Source organism: Lycium barbarum, chromosome 8 (assembly GCF_019175385.1).
Source record: "Lycium barbarum isolate Lr01 chromosome 8, ASM1917538v2, whole genome shotgun sequence".
In the NCBI taxonomy this organism is placed as follows: Eukaryota; Viridiplantae; Streptophyta; class Magnoliopsida; order Solanales; family Solanaceae; genus Lycium; species Lycium barbarum.
This window is the reverse complement of record NC_083344.1, coordinates 4,777,185-4,801,487: the sequence shown is the minus strand read 5'-3', so window position 1 is coordinate 4,801,487 and position 24,303 is coordinate 4,777,185. Positions and strand designations below refer to the sequence as shown.

The 24,303-nt window shown below is 33.6% G+C and overlaps 1 protein-coding gene and 1 long non-coding RNA gene across 4 annotated transcripts; both read left to right on the top strand.

Moving 5' to 3' along the window:
* Window positions 1-4,710: 4,710 nt before the first annotated feature.
* On the top strand, window positions 4,711-14,288 carry LOC132605776 (uncharacterized). The gene is made up of 3 exons (XR_009569423.1): window positions 4,711-4,875; window positions 8,328-8,464; window positions 14,018-14,288. It is a non-coding gene; the product is annotated as an uncharacterized LOC132605776 (long non-coding RNA).
* Window positions 14,289-15,257: 969 nt separating this feature from the next.
* Window positions 15,258-20,205, top strand: LOC132605775 (CBL-interacting protein kinase 2-like). 3 transcript variants are annotated; one of them, XR_009569422.1, is made up of 3 exons: window positions 15,258-15,413; window positions 17,321-19,253; window positions 19,978-20,205. XR_009569422.1 is itself a non-coding variant. In XM_060319010.1 (2 exons), exon 2 carries the CDS (start codon window positions 17,673-17,675, stop codon window positions 19,119-19,121), a length of 1,449 nt encoding a protein of 482 aa, XP_060174993.1. In that variant the 5' UTR covers window positions 15,258-15,413; window positions 17,321-17,672; the 3' UTR covers window positions 19,122-19,866. The 3 variants fall into 3 exon arrangements, 1 of the variants encoding a protein (XP_060174993.1); XR_009569421.1 differs by having other exon boundaries at window positions 19,934-20,205; XM_060319010.1 differs by lacking the exon at window positions 19,978-20,205 and having other exon boundaries at window positions 17,321-19,866.
* The last annotated feature ends 4,098 nt before the right edge of the window (window positions 20,206-24,303 follow it).

Below are 24,303 nucleotides of genomic sequence, written 5' to 3'. Positions count from 1 at the left end.
CAAATGAAATACTCTCTTTGGATAAAAAAGGGTGTCCACTTATCCTTTTTTTGGTAAAAAAAGAGTGTCTGTTCTTTCCATTTTATGTGATTTGAAGATTTTCTTTTTGTTTTTAAGCCTATTGGCCGACATTGACATTAACCTTTGGAATAAAGATCGTCGAGCCGCCGGGCCAAAAATTGTAGAGGAGCAGGATCCGAAGCGGTGGCCTTTTCGGAATAGGAATGCCCGATGTTCTTGTCCACTTACCAAATCAAGAAACAATTGATCTTATTCTTTCAAAATTACCCTGATTAAGTATTACGTATTTAAATCTTAATATTTATTTAATTAATGGTAGTTCAATTAAACTACCTATTTTTTTTAGAACGTGTGTAAATAATTAAGTGAATATTTTTTTAATATGAAAAAAATATTTATTTCTTAAATCTTATATCAAATTAAAACCTGACAAATAAATTGAAATAGCTCTTTACTGTGACGTTAACATGTACCTTGTCACCAAGAAACATCCCTCCTGCCGTATTTACAGCGTTCTAAAGCACATAGAATTTTGCCACTTGTATGCATCTCTTTGTTGGCAAAAAAAATCCTTTATTTTCTAGCTACTACAAGGGCTTCTCTCTCTCTCTCCCCCTTTTGTTCTTTTATCTATTTTTAAGGTAAAGATTTCAGCTTTCTTGATATAGCTTTCTTGATATACTTGTTTGCATAAATAGAATCATATTTGAATTGTTTTCTTGATTCTTGATTTTGGGTATCTGTTTCTTTGTCTAATTTATATGGTTCGAGAATCAAGATTAGCCCTTTTATTATAGAAATGATGTTGGTTTCATATGCTGTTGTAGAACCCTTATTGTTGAATTGTTGATTAATGATTTTTTTTCCCCTTATTGATATCTATTTTAGTTTAGATCAACATCCAATTGCAGGATTTCCTTTTTTTTTTCATGGTGGATTTTGCTGAAGAAGATAAAACTTTACAGCTAATTTCAGAAGACAAAAAATGAATTTTAAAGCTACTGTTGATATGAATATACTAGCTGTGGCTTTTAGTTGAGTAACTTAAGGGGTTGTTTGGTTGATGGTTAGAGTTATGCAGGTACTAGAAATGTAGGAGATTAGTTACTCAGGGTTTAGTTATGCAAAGTTTAGTTGTTCTACCCTGCATAATATATCGCGTAAAAAACTGATTGCAGGATTTTCCCTTCAAATGGACTGTCTTAAAGGGGCTGTTCTTTAATTTTTATCCTTCAAAATCGAACATATGCCTAGAGAGGCATAGGTTCTGTAAAGTCGCAGGCATAATATGTGAATATTATGATTCATAATTTATTATCCTCTAAACAGTAATTCGATTTTAAAGGAAAAAATTTGAACCAGCCCATTTGAAGGACAAAAATTAAAGACCAACACAAAATAGGGACAAAAGTGCAAATGACCCCCTTGATAGAACTTGGTGAAGACCATCGATAGAGTTGTGTATCACCGAGAGTCTCACATTATAAGAGAAAATCAAATAAACATCACATTTGATCTTGCTTAACATTGAGACATAATTATAGTTATATATAATTAAATTTGACGTCTTTTTTAAAATATAGTTAAATTTGCCTACTTCGTTACCATGTTATGTGAAGTGGATTAGATACTAGTCAACCTGAATTCAAGCTTAAAAACAATGAAAGTAATAACACCCAAAGGAAAAAAGAGAAACTAATTAAACAAAGGGGGTCCAAAAATTAGGCATAAAGGGAATGACAGCAAAACTAGGAAAATGTTTTCAAATGTCTTTTGGATCCGTGCAAGTGGAGTTCCAGAACCATCATCTTCTTTAGAGCCAGTCAATTTTAATAAGAAATCTTTATTGAAAATTGGCGTTGTTATTGTTAAATGTGATATTACAATAAGTAGAGATCATGATACTGTCAAAAATTGTGATAGAATAGTAGATTAATATACATCAATTCTTAATTAGAGGTCCTGGGTCAAATCCTTGAAATAGAATTATCTTTAATAAGGAGCAATTTACGTATCAAAATGAAACTTTAAAACAAATTCAGATAAGTGCAGCCCAAAACATATGGCGCTAGACAGAACGTGGAAAAAAGAAAAGTTCATGATGGTAGGGCCATTGTGTAATTAGCTTTACATTTGTCCTCTAGGTAGGTACATGGTCTTGTTTAAGTCAATATGTAATGAGCAAAAAATTGTACTGAATTTATAGATAGATATTTATGTACTATCGAATTAGTTGCATTAGTTAGACATAGAAGACTTCAAAGGAATTCAATCATGACTTCAAAGGAATTCAATCATGTCCACACGATAAGACAGCTTTTCATGAAGTGTGTAGCTTGCTCCTAATGAAGGAAAATTATATCACAATTAGAATATGCAAAGTGCATGTTGTTTGGTATAGTCTAGGAGCCAAGAATATTCAGATAAAGACCAATACCACTGAAATATATTTAATCCAATATTATTAAATTACAATTTTTATTAAAACAAATTTGTCAGCTGGATGACCAGTTACAAACTTTATTTTTCTTTGAAGAAATTGTCTTGTTAAAAATCAGTGATGCAATTCTCACGTCCATTACAAATGTGTGATGAAATCGTGTTAGATCTTACGCGGTCATGAATAGTCTAATATTAATTAATTTTGTAACAAAGCTGTCCACAAGTTCATCAGAATTTTGCCCCACACAAATATACCGTCACAATTCACCATTTGTCTTGTACCTTAGCTAAAGAGCAATTTGGACATGATTTCATCTCATGATTTTACTAACTTGCAGATTAATATTTAATACAAATGATTGGTAAACATGATTGATAAATATATCTATCAACTTATGGGTCTTTTTTTTACAAAATATAAATATATGGATCAAATTTTACATTTATAATTTTTTTGAAATCATGATTTCAAATCATGCATTTTTGGATGATTTGAGATTTCATCTCATGAGATGAAATCGCATGTCCAAACGCCTACTAAGTGGTGCAAGGATATTCATTGAATTTCATTTCCTGAAAAGTTGATTGTATATATAACATTAAAATAATTTATAGTAAATGTTGAATTTTCTTAATTTCTTCCTATATTTATTTCTTATATTTTAAATTCTCTTTATGAAAATTCTGATTTTGTCGCTACTTGTGTTGAGAGTTTTTTTTTTTTTTTTTTTGGGGGGGGGGGGGGGGGGGGGGGGGATAATTATAGTAAAAAACGCATCTGATGTATCACTTTTTTTGGCGAGTCTCCTATCTGAACTATCACCAACTATTTATCAAAATAAACCTCGATTAGTTCTGATGATTCGCAGTGTACACTCTTTTTAAAAAAAAATGGAGCTAAGTGACACTCCATGCGGATAATTAAATAAATTAATTGGTAAATTAAATAAATAAGAGATAATGGTTAACAACACATTGAAATATCACTTTTTTTACAAGTTTCTACTTGAACTATCAGGTGTTTGTATTTCCTATCTGGACTATCACAAACTACTCATCAAAACACATCTAGAAATTAATGAGTCAGCTGAATGTGGACGAAATTTTATGGGCAAATTAAGTTGTCACCGGCCTTTTGGTGATTGTATTCAAACACTTGTTCGAGTCAGCTTCGAGGTATGTTTTGATAAATAACTCATAATTCAGATAGTAAACGTAAACACTTGACAGTTTAGATAGAAAATTCGCAAAAGAGTAATCCTTTACATATGTTTTTACCATAATCTTTTTTTTTTCCCCCTCTTTTAGATCATGGATTAAACGTGAGAAAGACAGTAAACGTGTAAATAGCACACGCTAAGTCGGGAAAAGGGCAAAAAGAAACAACATGCTAAGGACCAAAAAAAAATAAAAAAAATCTACCATGTCAACGTGCGGCAGTTACTAGCTCTTTCCGTAACTTCCGGTCACAAAAGTATCTTCTTTTATCAATTTTTTTGTTGGTACATTCAAATAAGTACTCACTCTATTTAATTTGTTTGCCTTATTTTCTTTTTTAGTATATTATTTTTTTTTATTTGATAATTATTTAATTTTAATTTTTCACTTGACATGTTTAAGACCACAAAATTAAAGAGATATTTTTGATATACTTCACATATTTTTAATTTAAAAATCACAAAATTCAAAGGTTATACTTCCTCCGTCCTAATTTATGTGATATAGTTTAACGAGGCATAGAGTTTAAGAAAAAACGGAAGATTTTTTAAACCTGTGATCTAAAATAAGTCATAGATATTTATGTGGCTCTAAATCATTTCACTAAGAGTAAAAGAAGAAGTTTTAAGTCAAATTATTTCTAAATATAGAAATGTATTGTTCTTTTTTTACAGAATAAAAAAAAAGTATATCACATAAATTAGCAAATGAAATACTCTCTTTGGATAAAAAAGAGTGTCCAATTATCCTTTTCTGAGTAAAAAAAGAATGTCCGCTTACCAAATCAAGAAACAATTAATCTTATTCTTTCAAAATTACCCTGATTAAATATTACATATTCAAATCTCAATATTTATTTAATTAGTGATAGTTCAATTAAACTATCTATTTTTTTAGAATATGTACAAATGATTAAGTGAACACTTTTTTAATATGAAAAAAATATCTATTTCTTAAATCTTATATCAAATTAAAACCTGACAAATAAATTGAAATAGCTCTTTGCTGTGACGTTAACATGTACCTTGTCACCGAGAAACATCCCTCCTGCCGTATTTACAGCGTTCTAAAGCACATAGAATTTTGCCACTTGTATGCATCTCTTTGTTGGCAAAAAACATCCTTTATTTTCTAGCTACTACAAGGGCTTCTCTCTCTCTCTCTCCCCCTTTTGTTCTTTTATCTATTTTTAAGGTAAAGATTTCAGCTTTCTTGATATAGCTTTCTTGATATACTTGTTTGCATAAATAGAATCATATTTGAATTGTTTTCTTGATTCTTGATTTTGGGTATCTGTTTCTTTGTCTAATTTATATGGTTCGAGAATCAAGATTAGCCCTTTTATTATAGAAATGATGTTGGTTTCATATGCTGTTGTAGAACCCTTATTGTTGAATTGTTGATTAATGATTTTTTTTTCCCCTTATTGATATCTATTTTAGTTTAGATCAACATCCAATTGCAGGATTTCCTTTTTTTTTTTCATGGTGGATTTTGCTGAAGAAGATAAAACTTTACAGCTAATTTCAGAAGACAAAAAATGAATTTTAAAGCTACTGTTGATATGAATATACTAGCTGTGGCTTTTAGTTGAGTAACTTAAGGGGTTGTTTGGTTGATGGTTAGAGTTATGCAGGTACTAGAAATGTAGGAGATTAGTTACTCAGTATAGTTATGCAGAGATTAGTTATGCAAAGTTTAGTTATTCTACCCTGCATAATATACCGCGTAAAAAATTGATTGCAGGATTTTCCCTTCAAATGGACTGTCTTAAAGGGGCTGTTCTTTAATTTTTATCCTTCAAAATCGAACATATGCCTAGAGAGGCATAGGTTCTGGAAAGTCGCAGGCATAATTTGTGGATATTATGATTTATAATTTATTCTCCTCTAAACAGTAATTCGATTTTAAAGGAAAAAATTTGAACCAGCCCATTTGAAGGACAAAAATTAAAGACCAACACAAAATAGGGACAAAAGTGCAAATGACCCCCTTGATAGAACTTGGTGAAGACCATCGATAGAGTTGTGTATCACCGAGAGTCTCACATTATAAGAGAAAATCAAATAAACATCACATTTGATCTTGCTTAACATTGAGACATAATTATAGTTATATATAATTAAATTTGACGTCTTTTTTAAAATATAGTTAAATTTGCCTACTTCGTTACCATGTTATGTGAAGTGGATTAGATACTAGTCAACCTGAATTCAAGCTTAAAAACAATGAAAGTAATAACACCCAAAGGAAAAAAGAGAAACTAATTAAACAAAGGGGGTCCAAAAATTAGGCATAAAGGGAATGACAGCAAAACTAGGAAAATGTTTTCAAATGTCATTTGGATCCGTGCAAGTGGAGTTCCAGAACCATCATCTTCTTTAGAGCCAGTCAATTTTAATAAGAAATCTTTATTGAAAATTGGCGTTGTTATTGTTAAATGTGATATTACAATAAGTAGAGATCATGATACTGTCAAAAATTGTGATAGAATAGTAGATTAATATACATCAATTCTTAATTAGAAGTCTTGGGTCAAGTCCTTAAAATAGAATTATCTTTAATAGGGAGCAATTTACGTATCAAAATGAAACTTTAAAACAAATTCAGATAAGTGCAGCCCAAAACATATGGTGCTAGACGGAACGTGGAAAAAAGAAAAGTTCATGATGGTAGGGCCATTGTGTAATTAGCTTTACATTTGTCCTCTAGGTAGGTACATGGTCTTGTTTAAGTCAATATGTTATGAGCAAAAAATTGTACTGAATTTATAGATAGATATTTATGTACTATCGAATTAGTTGCATTAGTTAGACATAGAAGACTTCAAAGGAATTCAATCATGACTTCAAAGGAATTCAATCATGTCCACACGATAAGACAGCTTTTCATGAAGTGTGTAGCTTGCTCCTAATGAAGGAAAATTATATCACAATTAGAATATGCGGAAAAGGGTCAAAAATACCCTTGAACTATTGAAAATGGTGTAAAAATACCCTCCATCCATCTTTCAGCTCCCCAAATATCCTTACCATTTACCTATTGGGTCTAAAATACCCCTATTGCTAACAGAATATTCTAGTCAAACACGTGGCATTTTTTTATTGGTTGGCTTATAAAATTAATTAAACTAATTGACCAGATAACCCAAGTGCCCCCCCCCCGGTGAATTTTTTTTTTTTTTGAAAAAAAAGTTGACATTTTTTTTTGCACCCCACCCCGCACCCCTACCCCCCCCCCTCCCCCCGACTCAAAAAAAAATATTTTTGAAAAAAAAAAAGTTTTGACGTTTTTTTTTGGTTTTTTTAGCTGGGAGGGGAGGGGGGCGTAGGGGGAGGGTGCGGGGTGGAAAAAAAGTCAACTTGTGCCTTTTAGATTTTTGGGGGGTGCGGGGGAGGTGTAGGGTGCGGGGTGGGGTGCAAAAAAAATATTGTAGTCTACACTTGTGCCTTTTAGATTTTTGGTTAAAAATATACCATGTTTTTTAGGGTGAGATATATTTTTTTTTTTTGGTAACTCAATTACATTAGACATTTTAATTTATCAAGACATTTCACAGTACTTGTGCTTTTTACTAGGAAGTTGAGCAGCGTAACAATATTTTTTTTGCACCCCACCCCGCACCCTACACCTCCCCCCCCCCCTCCCAGCTGAAAAAAAAAGTTGACTTTTTTTTCCACCCCGCACCCTCCCCCTCCCCCCACCCCCCAAACCCCGCACCCTACGCCCCCTCCCCTCCCAGCTAAAAAAACCCAAAAAAAAACATCAAAACTTTTTTTTTCAAAAATATTAATTTTTTTTGCGTCGGGGGGGGAGGGGGGTAGGGGTGCGGGGGAGGGGTAGGGTGCGGGTGGGGTGCATTCAAAAAAAAAAAAAAATTTCACGGGGGGGGGGGGTCGGGTCGGGGGTGGGGGCACTATCTAGTCAATATTGCAAAAGTTAATTAGTTTAATTAATTTTATAAGCCAACCAATAGAAAAATGACACGTGTTTAATGAAAAGATTTTGTTAGTGATAAGGGTATTTTAGACCCAATAGGTGGTGATAAGGGTATTTTAGACCCAATAGGTGGATGATAAGGGTATTTGGGGGCTGAAAGATGGATGGAAGGTATTTTTACACCATTTTCATGAGTTCGGGGGTAGTTTTGGCCCTTTTCCGTAGAATATGCAAAGTGCATGTTGTTTGGTATAGTCTAGGAGCCAAGAATATTCAGATAAAGACCAATACCACTGAAATATATTTAATCCAATATTATTAAATTACAATTGTTATTAAAACAAATTTGTCAGCTGGATGACCAGTTACAAACTTTATTTTTCTTTGAAGAAATTGTCTTGTTAAAAATCTGTGATGCAATTCTCACGTCCATTACAAATGTGTGATGAAATCGTGTTAGATCTTACGCGGTCATGAATAGTCTAATATTAATTAATTTTGTAACAAAGCTGTCCATGTTATAAATATCCCAAGTAGTGGATATTCATTAAGTTATAAATATCCCAAAATATCTCATGTCCTGTTGCTCCTATAAATAGGATGCACAGATGCAATGTTGAAAGAGCAGAAGTAATATAATCTGATATCTCTCTACATATTTCTCCTGTGTATTTACTTCATAGTTTTATTTCATAATACGTTATCAGCACGAGCCTCAGTCATCTTGAGCAAATACTTTGAATGCCTCGAAGGTGCAATTCTTGGAATTACACTGAGTACAAGTCGTTGCCTCCTGGAGATAAAGTAAAGGACTTGCAGTACTTATTTAGTCTAAACAGTTCAGGTAACATGTTCCAAGTATTTTTCTATCTTTGTTTTGATGGTTGATTGTTGTTGACTTTAACAACTATGAAAATTTTAAACTGATTTTTGGGAGAAGCTCACCATCAACGTAGTAAGAAACATGGTCTTTCTTTTTTTAAATATTACTATGGAATATAACACTTCGGCCTCTTTTTGCCAAAATATCTTGAAACCAAAGTTGCTGAAGGTCTTATGCCAATATTCTACTGGAAGGTTAGTTCGCAAATATGAATTGATTAAATGAGTTTATATCCGTGAACACCAGAAGTGGTAATATTTTTACAGGCTTATTGTGTTTATGATTGAATATGTGTTAGAGAAAAATTCTCCACATTATATGTATGCCTCGATTTGCTCCTGAAGTAGCAATATCTTAAAAGAGGCTATAAGCTATCACGATTTGATATGCTTAAGGCGCGTTCAGATAATTATGTTTTATTGCTGAAGAATTAAAACTTTTGATAAATGTTATAAATATAGATCCATTCCCTGAAGTGAATGTGATAATATGTAGTAAAGCCTATAAATATAAACATGCATTTGATTGTGAAAATATCATGATCCATCTCCAGAAGAGGTAGAATAATTGAAAAGAAATATTCTGAATTTTATATGCTTTTCTCCCGAAGTACTAAACTCATAATTTTGCTCCACGAGTAGCAAACTTTCAATTCTACTCTAGAAGTAGTAAGCCTATGTATTTTACTCCTGAAGTAGTAAGGTTTTTAATTCTACTCCTGAAACAACTCTGAAATCTACTCCCGAAGTAGTAGAATTCAGAAATTTACTCCTGAATTAGTCAACCTTTAAACTTTACTTCCGAAGTGGTAAAACTTGAAACTTTACTCCCGAAGCAGTAAAACTCTGAAACTTTACTCCTGAAGCAGAAAGAATTACCAAAATATCTGAGAAATACTTTGAAGCAATATTTTCTTGTGTTTGAGCAAAATAACGAGCTATTGATGAGCGTCGTATTTCAAGCACATTTAAATAATCAGGTTTCATTCCCCGAAGTGAATAAACAAATACCACAACTTATCTCCTAGAGGGATAAAATACAAGGAATGTAGATGTTATATTCTGGTGGTATGAAAGTCAGACATTGCTATATGTACCTGTCGTACGTCGAAACATATTTCTAAGGCAAAAGGAAGAAGAGTAGAATGCTTTCTCCTATAACCACATTAATACATTATGGTTAGTTGTTATTGATTTCCTTGAAGGAAATAACAATTAATGTATTTCTTTATGAAGGATTTGATTATTATGTGTTTGAGCTTAGATACAAAATTCTCAGTTAATGATGAATCTCCCTGAAGGAGATGTTTGAAATATTGAAGTTTAGAATTCAATGTTTATTTCGTGACACCAGTAGTGTCGAAATTTGCTTTAATGGTACCAGAAGTATTTAAGAAATATTTGGTAATAGAAATTAATGATCAAAGGCTCCAGAAGAGCTAATTATTTATTCACAAGTATCATGACACTAGCAGTGTCCAAATAATATATGATTATGGTGAACAAATTAATGTCTCTCGAAGAGCTTATATATGATAGTACCATTCATCTCAGATCATAATTATTTCGATCGGAAAATAAATTATAGTAAACCTGAAGTTTACTAGCGAGAAAAATGGTCATCATATTGAGACTACAGATGATTGGAAGATTGAATATCTCCAACTTATTACGGGTAGGGTCACGTGTGTAAAGCGTTACCCGAGCATGATGAGATCGCATGTCACAATAAACCAGAAGTTTTGACATAAAATTTTATGCAATAGTAAACCAGAAGTTTATTAAAAGAAATAGCACTCGTCATAGTAAACTTGAAGTTTACGGGTACAGATAATTTTATCAGTTGACAAGACCATTTTGATCGTCCTGATTTAAATCTGATGTGCTAATTGAGTATTAAAAAACATATTGAAGAACTAGAAGATTCTTCAAGAATTTGTTTGTGTTGCTTGTTCTCATAATAAATTGATTACACCAGTTAATGTTGGGACTGAATCCCCAAAATTCTGAAAAATATAAAAGGTGAATGTGGGCCCCTTCACCTGCAATGTGATGTCTTAAATAGATGCATCTATTTAAGACAGTCACATGTATGTTTATTGTCAACTGGCAGTTTGACATTTACAAAGTTGCTTGCTCAAAATAATTGAGTTGGAAGCACAATTTTCAGAATATGTAATCAAGACAATCATCTTGATAATGCTGATTTATATCTAAGTTGGTTTGACATTGGATGCCTCCATAATACAGCTAAACCATTACTTATGAGAACAGAGTTTCAGATGTTGGTCTGAGATATGATATATTGCATACAACAGCACTTGTATGCTTCAGATCAATAAATTTTGATAAATTCTCCCCTCATATTTGGTTCAGGGTCAGGAACTAGATATTTTCATCTTTTAGCATTTGATGTGACCATGATGCACACAGATGGATTTTCCCAAAGAAAATGGGGACATATGTCACTAAAATAAGGGGGAGAGAATAAGCAGCTAAGAAATATGTTGTGAATTATCATCAGTATGATCCTCAGATAATTCAAGTCAAATGCTGGAAGCATTTGCTGACCCAACTATTTCATATTTCATCTGCAAAATGCTCTTAATGTCCCTGAAGGACAAAGTCTACAGCGTGCATGGAGCATGGTAGACCAATCGGTTCCAAATATAATAATCCTTGAAAAAGGGAGGAGCAAATGATCATAATAAGGAGGCAATGTGCTCTTGAAGAGTTATGACATAACACTTCATAAACCTTATAGGAGGTTCAGGTACCTGAAAATAATGAAGTGATGAGATCTCAGTAAGTTATGTCGAATTGCGAACCGATACAACATGATATCTTGTCGACAATATACAATATAGCGCGCAATATTGTATAAGGTTGTGAAGATTTGATTTCTACGTCTCTTAAAGCATGTTGACGTAGAATAATTACCAAGTAAAATGATCCATCTTGGTAAACGTAATGTTTATTGGGCCAGCAGTCCAAACAACAGAAGATGTCACATTAATTATACTGATGGATGCTGTCACGGCCTATGTGGCTTACTTGATGAAATTTATATGAAAATTCCTGAAGGATATAAAATGCCTGAAGCATTTGGTTTAAAGTCTCGGGAAATGTATTCAATCAGATTACAAAGATCATTATATGGTTTAAAACAATCAGGGCGTATGTGGTATAATCACCTAAGTGAGTACTTGATAAATGAAGGATATATAAATGATACCATTTGTCCATGTGTTTTTTATTAAGAAAACAAAATCAGGGTTCATTATACTTGCTGTTTATGTTGATGACATAAACCTCATTGGAACTCCAGAAGAGCTCCAAAAGGCGATTGAATATTTGAAGAAAGAATTTGAGATGAAAGATCTCGGAAAGACAAAACTCTGTCTTGGTCTGCAAATTGAACATTTCGCAAAAGGGATCTTTATACATCAATCTGCCTATACTGAGAAAGTTTTAAATCGGTTTTACATGGACAATGCGCATCCTTTAAGTACTCCTATGGTTGTTCGCTCACTTGAAGTGAGCAAAGATCCGTTCCGACCTCAGGAAGAAAACGAAGAGCTACTTGGTCCTGAAGTACCATATCTTAGTGCAATAGGTGCACTTATGTATCTTGTTAATGTTACAAGACCTGACATAGCATTTTCTGTTAATTTGCTAGCAAGATATAGCTCTTCTCCTACACGGAGGCATTGGAACGGGATTAAGCATATATTGCGATATCTGAAGGGAACTAGCGATATGGGTCTGTTTTATACTAACAAAGGTAGTACAGATCTTGTTGGTTATGCAGATGTAGGTTATTTATCTGATCCACATAAAGCTCGATCTCAAACGGGCTATCTGTTTACATGCGGAAGTACTGCTATATCATGGCGATCGACCAAGCAGTCCATTGTTGCTACTTCTTCAAATCATGCTGAGATAATCGCTATTCATGAAGCAAGTAGAGAATGTGTGTGGTTGAGATCAGTGATACATTTCATCAGAGAAAGATGTGGCTTGAAGTGTGATACAAAAAGACCCACAGTATTATATGAAGATAATGCTGCATGCATAGCTCAATTAAAAGGAGGTTTCATAAAAGGAGATAGAACAAAGCACATTTCACCAAAGTTATTTTTCACACATGATCTCCAGAAGAATTGTGATATTGATGTGCAACAAATCCGTTCAAGTGACAATCCTGCAGATTTGTTCACTAAATCTTTGCCAACTTCAACTCTTGAGAAGATGATATTCAAGATTGGAATGCGAAGACTCCGACATCTGAATCTTGGTCTTCGTCAGGGGGAGTGAAATACGCGTTGTACTCTTTTTTCCTTAACCAAGTTTTGTCCCATTGGGTTTTCTTGGTAAGGTTTTTAATGAGGCAGCTCTCAAAGCGTATTTCTAGATATGTGCACTCTTTTTCCTTCATTAGGAATTTTTCCCACAGAGTTTTTTTTTTTAATAAGGTTTAACAAGGTACATCATCTATTAATGGACATCCAAGGGGGAGTGTTATAAATATCCCAAGTAGTGGATATCCATTAAGTTATAAATATCCCAAAATATCCCAAAATATCCCATGTCCTGTTGCTCATATAAATAGGATGCACAGATGCAATGTTGAAAGAGCAGAAGTAATATAATCTGATATCTCTCTACATATTCTCTCTACATATTTCTCCTGTGTATTTACTTCATAGTTTTATTTCATAATAGTCCACAAGTTCATCAGAATTTTGCCCCACACAAATATACCGTCACAATTCACCATTTGTCTTGTACCTTAGCTAAGGAGTCGTTTGGACATGATTTCATCTCATGATTTTACCAACTTGTAGATTAATATTTAATACAAATGATTGGTAAACATGATTGATAAATATATCTATCAACTTATGGGTCTTTTTTTACAAAATATAAATATATGGATCAAATTTTACATTTATAATTTTTTGAAATCATGATTTCAAATCATGCATTTTTGGATGATTTGGGATTTCATCTCATGAGATGAAATCGCATGTCCAAACGCCTACTAAGTGGTGCAAGGATATTCATTGAATTTCATTTCCTGAAAAGTTTGATTGTATATATAACATTAAAATAATTTATAGTAAATGTTGAATTTTCTTAATTTCTTCCTACATTTATTTCTTATATTTTAAATTCTCTTTATGAAAATTCTTATTTTCTCGCTACTTGTGTTGAGAGTGTTTTTTTTTTGGGGGGGGGGGGGGGGGGGATAATTATAGTAAAAAACGCATCTGATGTATCACTTTTTTTGGCGAGTCTCCTATCTGAACTATCACCAACTATTTATCAAAATAAACCTCGATTAGTTCTGATGATTCGCAGTGTACACTCTTTTTTTTTTAAAAAAATGGAGCTAAGTGACACTTCATGCGGATAATTAAATAAATTAATTGGTAAATTATATAAATAAGAGATAATGGTTAACAACACACTGAAATATCACTTTTTTACAAGTTTCTAATTGAACTATCAGGTGTTTGTATTTCCTATCTGGACTATCACCAACTACTCATCAAAACACATCTAGAAATTAATGAGTCAGCTGCATGTGGACGAAATTTTATGGGCAAATTAAGCTGTCACCGGCCTTTTGGTGATTGTATTCAAACACTTGTTCGAGTCAGTTTCGAGGTATGTTTTGATAAATAGCTCATAATTCAGATAGTAAACACAAACACTTGACAGTTTAGATAGAAAATTCGCAAAAGAGTAATCCTTTACATATGTTTTTACCATAATCTTTTTTTTTCCCCCTCTTTTAGATCATGGATTAAACGTGAGAAAGACAGTAAACGTGTAAATGGCACACGCTAAGTCGGGAAAAGGGCAAAAACAAACAACATGCTAAGGACAAAAAAAAAATAAAAAAAATCTACCATGTCAACGTGCGGCAGTTACTAGCTCTTTCCGTAACTTCCGGTCACAAAAGTATCTTCTTTTATCAATTTTTTTGTTGGTACATTCAAATAAGTACTCACTCTATTTAATTTGTTTGCCTTATTTTCTTTTTTAGTATATTATTTTTTTTTATTTGATAATTATTTAATTTTAATTTTTCACTTGACATGTTTAAGACCACAAAATTAAAGAGATATTTTTGATATACTTCACATATTTTTAATTTAAAAATCACAAAATTCAAAGGTTATACTTCCTCCGTCCTAATTTATGTGATATAGTTTAACGAGGCATAGAGTTTAAGAAAGAACGGAAGATTTTTTAAACCTGTGATCTAAAATAAGTCATAGATATTTATGTGGCTCTAAATCATTTCACTAAGAGTAAAAGAAGAAGTTTTAAGTCAAATTATTTCTAAATATAGAAATGTATCGTTCTTTTTTATACAGAATAAAAAGAAAAGTATATCACATAAATTAGCAAATGAAATACTCTCTTTGGATAAAAAAGAGTGTCCACTTATCCTTTTTTGGGTCAAAAAAGAATGTCCGCTTACCAAATCAAGAAACAATTAATCTTATTCTTTCAAAATTACCCTGATTAAATATTACATATTCAAATCTCAATATTTATTTAATTAGTGGTAGTTCAATTAAACTATTTATTTTTTTAAAACATGTGCAAATGATTAAGTGAACACTTTTTTAATATGAAAAAAATATCTATTTCTTAAATCTTATATCAAATTAAAACCTGACAAATAAATTGAAATAGCTCTTTACTGTGACGTTAACATGTACCTTGTCACCAAGAAACATCCCTCCTGCCGTATTTACAGCGTTCTAAAGCACATAGAATTTTGCCACTTGTATGCATCTCTTTGTTGGCAAAAAAAAAAAAAAAACCTTTATTTTCTAGCTACTACAAGGGCTTCTTTCTCTCCCCCTTTTGTTCTTTTATCTATTTTTAAGGTAAAGGTTTCAGCTTTCTTGATATACTTGTTTGCATAAATAGAATCATATTTGAATTCTTTTCTTGATTCTTGATTTTGGGTATCTGTTTCTTTGTCTAATTTATATGGTTCGAGAATCAAGATTAGCCCTTTTATTATAGAAATGATGTTGGTTTCATATGCTGTTGTAGAACCCTTATTGTTGAATTGTTGATTAATGATTTTTTCCCCTTATTGATATCTATTTTTAGTTTAGATCAACATCCAATTGCAGGATTTCCTTTTTTTTTTTTTTTTCATGGTGGATTTTGCTGAAGAAGATAAAACTTTACAGCTAATTTCAGAAGACAAAAAATGAATTTTAAAGCTACTGTTGATATGAATATACTAGCTGTGGCTTTTAGTTGAGTAACTTAAGGGGTTGTTTGGTTGATGGTTAGAGTTATGCAGGTACTAGAAATGTAGGAGATTAGTTACTCAGTGTATAGTTATGCAGAGATTAGTTATGCAAGGTTTAGTTATTCTACCCTGCATAATATACCACGTAAATTGACTCATAACTTGTACTTGTTTTATTTATGTCAATTGTAAAATGGTAACCGAACGCTATAGCTGGTGTGCTGAATTTTATATAAAGCAACTTGATATTAGCTATGCTCTTTTTAATGCATGAAAAACTGCCTTCCTAACCAGCAATCAAACGACCCCTAAGTTTCTAATATAACAAACACAGTTCTTCTTGATGTATCTACCATGTTAAACAAATTTGAAGTAGATATTAGCACTTGTTTCCTTGGAATTAGGAAGAGTCAAGTAAGCTTCATTCATTATGATTCTCGAGTATTCTTCGGAATTTGTGCATTTAATTAAAAAGGGTAGTCAGGTGCACAAAGCTCTTGCTATCGCGGGGTTTGGGGGAGGGCCGGATTATATTGTGCTTATTGTATGCAGTCTTATTTTACATTTTGCAAGAGGTTGTTTCCATAGTTTGGATTCGTAACCTTCTGATCACACGACGACAACTCTTACCTTTGAGCCAAAGTTTTCCTTCAAAAACTTGTGCAATTTCTATTTCACATAAAGTTAGAGAAACCATATGGTTCCTCTATTGCACCTTGGTTGCTAGAAACCATATGGTTCCTCTATTGCACCTTGGTTTTTTTTTTTTTTTTTTTTAAATACTGTGCTTATTGTATGCAGTCTTATTTTACATTTTGCAAGAGGTTGTTTCTATAGTTTGGATTCATAACCTTCTGATCACACGACGACAACTCTTACCTTTGTGCCAAAGTTTCCCTTCAAAAATGTGTGCAATTTCTGTTTCACATAAAGTTAGAGAAACCATATGGTTCCTCTATTGCACCTTGCTTTATAGGTCCCTTTTCATAGGTGTTCTCGTTAGTAATAGTTCAAATTCCTTCATTTGAATACACAACAGATACTGACATGTGATCAATCGATAACTACAGTCAAACATCTCTATAACAATATCGTTTGTTCGGATAATTTTTAGCTGCTATACCGAAATGTTGTTATAGAGATCGTATAATATAACATGACATGAAAAGTTTGTTGCAAAGAAAACTTGGCCTTTATAGTGAAAAGGTTATTATAGAGGAAGACTGTTATAGAGAGGTTTGACTACATAGTCAGACCTCTCTATAACAGTCATCCTCTATAACATTTCAAATGTTTTCTATGGAACCAGTCTTCCATGTTATGTTATATTATATGTTCTCTATAGTAGCATTTTCGCTATAGTAGCCAAAATTATCCCAGCAAACGATGCTGTTATTGAGAGAATTGACTGTACCGCCAATTTTGCTCAAGATGCATATCTTTACCTTTCAAATCTTATTTCTATTCTTGGAAGCATAATAACTGTCTAGCTACTGAAATCTTTTCCTCTGATTTCACCTTTTACAGGAGGGGGCAGCAGAAGTTCATCTCGTTGTTTGACTTCACACCTTTATGGGCTTTTTCTAGCGGTCATTGAGAAGAGAGAATCCTAGGAATGCTGAAAGATGTGTTTTAGTGTCTGGAATTCTATAACTGATCGTCTTAGACTTTGAGCTTAATAGAGTTGTCGTTTCTCATTCTTGAGAAGATTGAGCCAGGGTACTGCGATCGCAGCATCGTTGTTTGTGCCAACACGCAAAGTGCATGGAGTAACTGTTCATTGCCCGCTGCATTAAAAAAAAATTGTGCGTGGATGGTTGAGTGATACTAGTTATCAAAGTTCTGCAAATAAGTATTACCAGGTTTGATAGTTTTTTTTATGGCGCAAAAAGAAAGCATACTGATGGAGCGCTATGAATTGGGGAGATTATTAGGTCAAGGCACATTTGCGAAAGTTTTCTATGCTAGGAATATCAAGACCGGGCAGGGTGTCGCCATCAAAGTCATAGACAAGGAAAAAGTTCTCAGGGTCGGGCTCATGAATCAGATCAAACGGGAAATATCTGTTATGAGACTAGTCAGACATCCAAATATCGTGCATCTTTATGAAGTCATGGCGACAAAAACCAAGATTTATTTCGTCATGGAATATGCTAAAGGAGGCGAACTCTTTAACAAGGTAGCTAGGGGAAAGCTAAAAGAGAACACCGCACGAAAATATTTTCAACAGTTGATAAATGCTGTCGATTTCTGCCATAGTAGGGGTGTCTATCACCGGGATTTGAAACCCGAAAACTTACTCTTAGACGAAAACGAAAACTTAAAAATATCGGATTTCGGTTTAAGTGCTCTGGTTGAGTCGAAGCACCAAGACGGACTCCTCCACACGACGTGTGGGACCCCGTCTTATGTCGCCCCGGAGGTGATCAACAGGAAAGGGTACGACGGGGCTAAGGCCGATATTTGGTCATGTGGGGTCGTGTTATTCGTTCTATTGGCCGGTTATCTTCCGTTTGAACACGAGAATTTGATGGAGATGTATCGGAAGATTGGCAAAGCGGAATTCAAATGTCCAAGTTGGTTTCCGTCCGAAGCCCGACGACTACTTTGGAGAATGTTGGATCCGAATCCGAGTACGAGAATTTCACTTGCAAAAATTAGAGGAAGTTCTTGGTTCAAGAAGGGAATTTCAGTTTCCTCTAAATCTACTGTAGTAGACGAAGTAAGTAGTACGGAGGAACCTTGTTTAAATAAAGATGAGGTGGCGGCTTGGATTCCGAAGTTGAATGCATTTGATATCATTTCCCTTTATGCTAAGTTTGATTTATCCAAATTATTCGAGGAACCTTGTTTAAAGAAAGAAGCTAAATTCACGTCGTGGAAACCTGCGTCAGTGATCATATCAAAGCTGGAAAATATTGCTAAACGTCTTAAGTTGAAAGTTAGCAAAAGGGGCGAAGGATTATTGAGGTTTGAGGGTACGAAGGAAGGAAGAAAGGGGATTTTATGTATTGACGTGGAGATCTTCGAGGTCGTTGAAGCTTTTCATTTGGTGGAAGTGGAAAAATCAAACGGGGATACAATGGAGTTTCAGCAGATATTGAACCAGGGCCTAAGACCAGGTCTTCAAGATATTGTTTGGACTTGGCAAGACGATCAGCAACCTGAGCAGTCAGAAGAACAGTTAAATGAGCAGCCAAATAGTCAACTTCAGCAGCAAAAAAATTTAGATAACCAGCAACAACCTCTGGAGCAGCAACAACAGCAACAACAGCAACAACAACTGCTTCTCCAAAAACATGTGATTCAGCAAGAGCAGTTACCTTAATTACCATATACTGCCTTGCTCACATTTTGTCGTTTGTCATTTGGATATTCCTACAAAGAAATTGTGACCAAATTACCAAAGGCTGGCAGTGAAGTCCTCCCATGGCGACAACCATCGTGACTGATAGTTCATGTATGTGAGATTACATGGTTTAACTATTTAGCCATGCACCGTATACATATCTGCTTGCTTACTTGCATATGTGATTCACACTTATATGTGGTTTGGAATTGATAAGTCTGGAGTAATCCATGGCTTGAATGGTCAGCGGTTATAGTTCACATTGATATATGGTTTGAGTTGATGAGTCGGTGTGAACCATTATTTGGATGTTAGTGATTATGGAGTTATGGACTTTGGTTATTGCGCGTGGGTAGATGCAGGGGCTGAGTTAGGTGGATGCAAAGGGGGGTCCCGATGAATCCTTTTGTCGGAAAGTCATACTGTGCTAATAGGGTAAAAATGAATGTTTTGGATATATATATATTTATGCGTGTATATAAATTGTTGAATCCTCCTTTCTAGTGACAAAGTTAGTTCAAATGTTGCTTTAGCTCACCATTTTTGTTCGTTTGTTTTGAAGTTCCCTTGTTAGAATTTCTGGTTCGGCCACTGTCTAGATGTACATTTTGTTGTTTAGGCTCCCTAATCAGGGTGTTGTTTGTACGGTATATATCTCTCAAGTGTAAATGCTTTCTATTATACTCTTGTGTCCTCTCATAAATGTCAGTGTGTGCTTGAATCATTCTTGCTATTTTCATATTCCTTGATAGTTGGATGATTGACATGACACTTCTTGCTTCTGATTTTAGGCTGCCTTTTTTTTGTAATGATCTGCTGGCGTTTCGTGGCGTAGAAATCCTCGTGTAAAGAGCGCTTCCATGTTATGAACACTCTGCAAATGCAAATCCTGACTAGTCGAGTCAACGGACTTTGGATACCAGATGCGTAACGCAAATCCTCAACCAGTGAATTTTGAAGGAAAAAAAAAGGTAAAAAAGGAAACTAGTGATTTGGCCTAGACTCTAGCAGTGTGTTAATCTGTGGATAGGCCTTGGGGTGAATTCCTTCTAACCTTTTTGCCTATGCCTTCTTGGTCCGAGGCTAATGCTACTCTATGATTAAAATTTCTACTAACCTATGGAAACTGGGAAAAGAAATTGAGGAGAAAATTAACAATCTGTCTTCTTGTCCAAGGGCTAAAGCTAATCTATGATTAAAACATGACAAAATAGTCAAATGCCCCATCAACGTTTACGGTTTAATTATGACGCACCTAATCTTTACGAGTGATCTATTACCCCTCTGAATTTATTTTTAAAGCATTTCTTTGACATTTATTGAGTGAGTTGGATAACAATTCAAATACGGTGTGAACAAAAGGCCAAAAAGCAAAGGAGTCCGATCATTTTTAGGTCATTTCACTCTTCGAATAAAACAAAATATTAGAATTTTCTCCTACACTCTTAATTTTTTTAATGGAGAAAGAGCTGATTCTCTTTGAATTTGAACTTGTGAATCACTATATTCTTCCACAATCGAGTCTTAACTTATGCTGCATTGGATTTTGATTCAAAATTTTCATATTAATGCCAAAGAAATGCTTTAAAAATAAATTCAGGGGGTAATAGGTCGCCCGCAAAGGTTGAGTGCGTCATAATTAAACCGATTGAACGTTGAGGGGGCATTTGACTATTTTCTCATTTAAACATTGTACTGCATTTAGTCCCAAAATACTTATTACGTTTCGTTTTTCGAGAGTTAATTTGACTAATCTTCCTAAATCATATTAGATTAATTTAATCTTTCAAAAAAAAAAAATATTCGAAATAATATGAAAAGTACTAGAAGTCACGATTCTTTTTCTTTTATCAATATGGTAAATTAGGGCAATTTGCAACTGCCCTTCGCTGGGGGTGGTCTTTAATTTTTGTCCCTCAAATTGGTGGTCTTTAACTTTGGTCCTTAAGACTCAAATTTTGCTGCCAGTTTTGCAAATTCTGCGTTAAGGCAGAATTTGCAGGGCAATTAGCAGGAATGCCCTTATTACGCGGTGGTCTTTAAGTTTTGCCCTTCAAAATGGTGGTCTTTAAAGTTTGCCTTTCGCTAGGGACCGCTTGGTCACGGGTTCAAACCCCCACTCAGGCGAAAATTTTAAAAAAATTTGCAAGACATAAGTTCAGAAAAAATGCAGAGTTATAACTCTGCCTTAAGCAGAATTTGCAAATTCTGCCCATTTCTGCCTAAAGGCAGAAATTCTGTCTTTTTTTACAACTTTTGCCTTGTGAAAAAAAAATTAAATTTTCACTGAGCGGGGGGTTCAACCTGTGATCAAGGGGTCCCTAGCGAAGGGCAAACCTTAAAGACCACCAATTTGAAGGGCAAAACTTAAAGACCACCCCAAATGAAGGGCAATCCACGCAAACAAAAAGGAATTTGCATGTACAGATTTGCAAAATTCTGCATTGTGATTTTTTTTTTTTACCGAGTTGGAGTCCGAACCCACAACCTCAGAGTATTAGGCGAAGGGAAAAAAATTAAAGTCCGCCCCAAATGAAGGGCAATCCGCGAAAAAAAAGATACATGTTAAAATAGCGGTTAAAGTTTATGTCATGATAAGCAAATCTTTCATCCATTTAGAGCTAATTATGCTATTTGCAATGTGTGCATCACTATGAGTTGGGAAATTTATGTTGTTTTTGTCGTTGGAGCATTTGGGTAGTAAACAGAGTATTCCTTTGCAATGCTTGTTCAGATTGATGTGATGGTTTCTCTAAGTGAAGGGTTGAATTTTATACCAAGATATAAATTAGAACGGAAAGTGCGACCTTTATATTTATTTATACACTACTTGCTAAATTGGACGGTGCTTCTTTTCATATAAAATCTTTTTTGTTTCTCATTCAGCATACCTTCAAGTAGATGCATAATATTAAAAATTAGATAATTATTAGTTTATTACAACCATTTGGGAATTTTAACGCAAATAAGTTGCCAAGTTGTGCTAAAACATTACATGCCGAGGTTGAAATTTTCCTAGAAGAACTCGAATTTGATCTGTCTAGTTCTAGTTTCATAAGACGAAAGGGGGATAGGGTACATATTTAGATTTTTTATTTATTTTTTAAATCAAAATGTATTAGTATTTTGAAACGTGTGCCTGATTTCCAAGCTTGTAGTTGGCCTATTAAAAATTTGACGAGAATTTCAATCCTTCTGCCTCAGCTTTTGTAAGGGCAGCAATAACGGGGGTTCGGGTTCGCTTCTTCTTCTTGTCGGTTAAGGAGCTTAGGCCCAAGCGTCTATTTATTGAATTTATCCTATAGTCTCCATTTTAGGAACGAACCGGAGCTTAGGTCCAAGCGTCTATTATATTGAATTTACTCGATAATCTCCATTTTGGGAACGTCCAATGTCAAAGTCACTGAATGAATAAGTCGCCAATCCCTGAAGTCATTTGCAATAGAGTTATTAGTTTCACTCAGCATACCTATATGACCATATAATTAACTTCTTAATCGCAAAGTAAAATGGGAGGAAGGTCAACACATACAAGTCAATTAAACAATTACAAATTGTTAATGAAATAATCATTCTTATTTAACAAAAAGTTAAGTATGTTGAATTTATGACCTTGTAGTAACTAATTTAATCATATGAAGAATTATGGTGTTTTTGTCATCAATCTTTCTTACAATTTCAAAACTCTTTTGAACTCTTTAACACGCTCCTAAGCAATGGCGGCCGTTCTACCACGGTTATAATGGGTTAATAACCCAGTCATTTTATCCAAACCTTTTATATGTATTAAGAAATTCATTACATATTTGATTTTGAATTCAGTTATCATTGTATATTACTTGGAGATTGCTGTAGCAACTCATAAATTTCAAACTTCTCAACCCGCTTCTATCCTAGATATATATGTAATTCGATTTTGGAGTGCAAACGTGTTTAATTTGTTGACTGCGTAGTTAAGACACGTGTATCATATATTAGATCTCAAATTATGGGAAAGGACCTATGCATATGAATCGAAGTAATGAAAGACCTTTCACGATGGTAGGAAATAAGACAAGTGGGAGAGCGAGAGCCCAAACTTACTTTACTGATGGGCTGTCTTTGCGGTCCCCTTTTGTCAGTTCAAAAGTAATGGATGTTATTTATTAACCATTTGGTATTCGAAAATTATTGATCCGATTAATTTAAATTCGTGTAGCGTAACTTCCATTAAAGAGGATATGTTCCTTAAAAGAATTTTTCTATTTCAAAGCTCAAATTCAAGATCTTTTGTTAAAATAGAAGAATTTCAATTGTCCCATCACAACTCCTGACGTTTTAATTAATATTACAAACACATAAGTGAAATACAAATAAGTACAAATTTGGAGGTTGAAGAGACCAAAATGACAAAGATCTCTTTTCAGGCGGCTGATTAATTGACCCTTTAGTTTAGTAAAAGAACACGGCCAAACCATTAATAAATCCACTGGCCAACAACTTCAGTAGAAGTTTATTGACCGTGGAACTGCAAAGGGTAGACTTTTATTCCACGAGACAACACGGTTTTTTTATTTTTTTTTATTTACTCATATAATATTTGTAATTCACTGATCCGATTAATTTAAAATTACGTCCTGTATAACTTATTTAAGGTGTAACATTTTCTACTAGAAACTATGTTCTAAGATCTTGATTCTGAATATCTAATTAAGAATGAAGATACATCCATCCCAACATATTTAGCGATAACAACACAACAATAATTCAACTATCATTCGTCCTTTCTATTTCCTAAAGAAAAAAGTAAGAAGATAAATAGATTTAATTAAGTTATATATGCATTGTATTTAAGAGATTTTTCATACCAATTTAACATATGCTAGTAGGTTTGTTATCATTTTTATTGTTGGGTTATTGAGTAATATTTATTATAGAAATTTACTCATAATTAACTACTCCATGACACATGATTGTATAAATAATTTACTGCAAATTTTTTAAACTAAAAAATACACATAACATGAGTGCAGTTTTATTTCAGCAAAACAAAATTCTCAAACCACATACAAAGAAAAATTGCCGTTACTTATAAAACGAAGCTAAATCTCGTGACCGATATTGAATATTTGACAGATACATTTTGTACTTTGCGAAAAAAAAAACCTTGTTTAGCAATCAT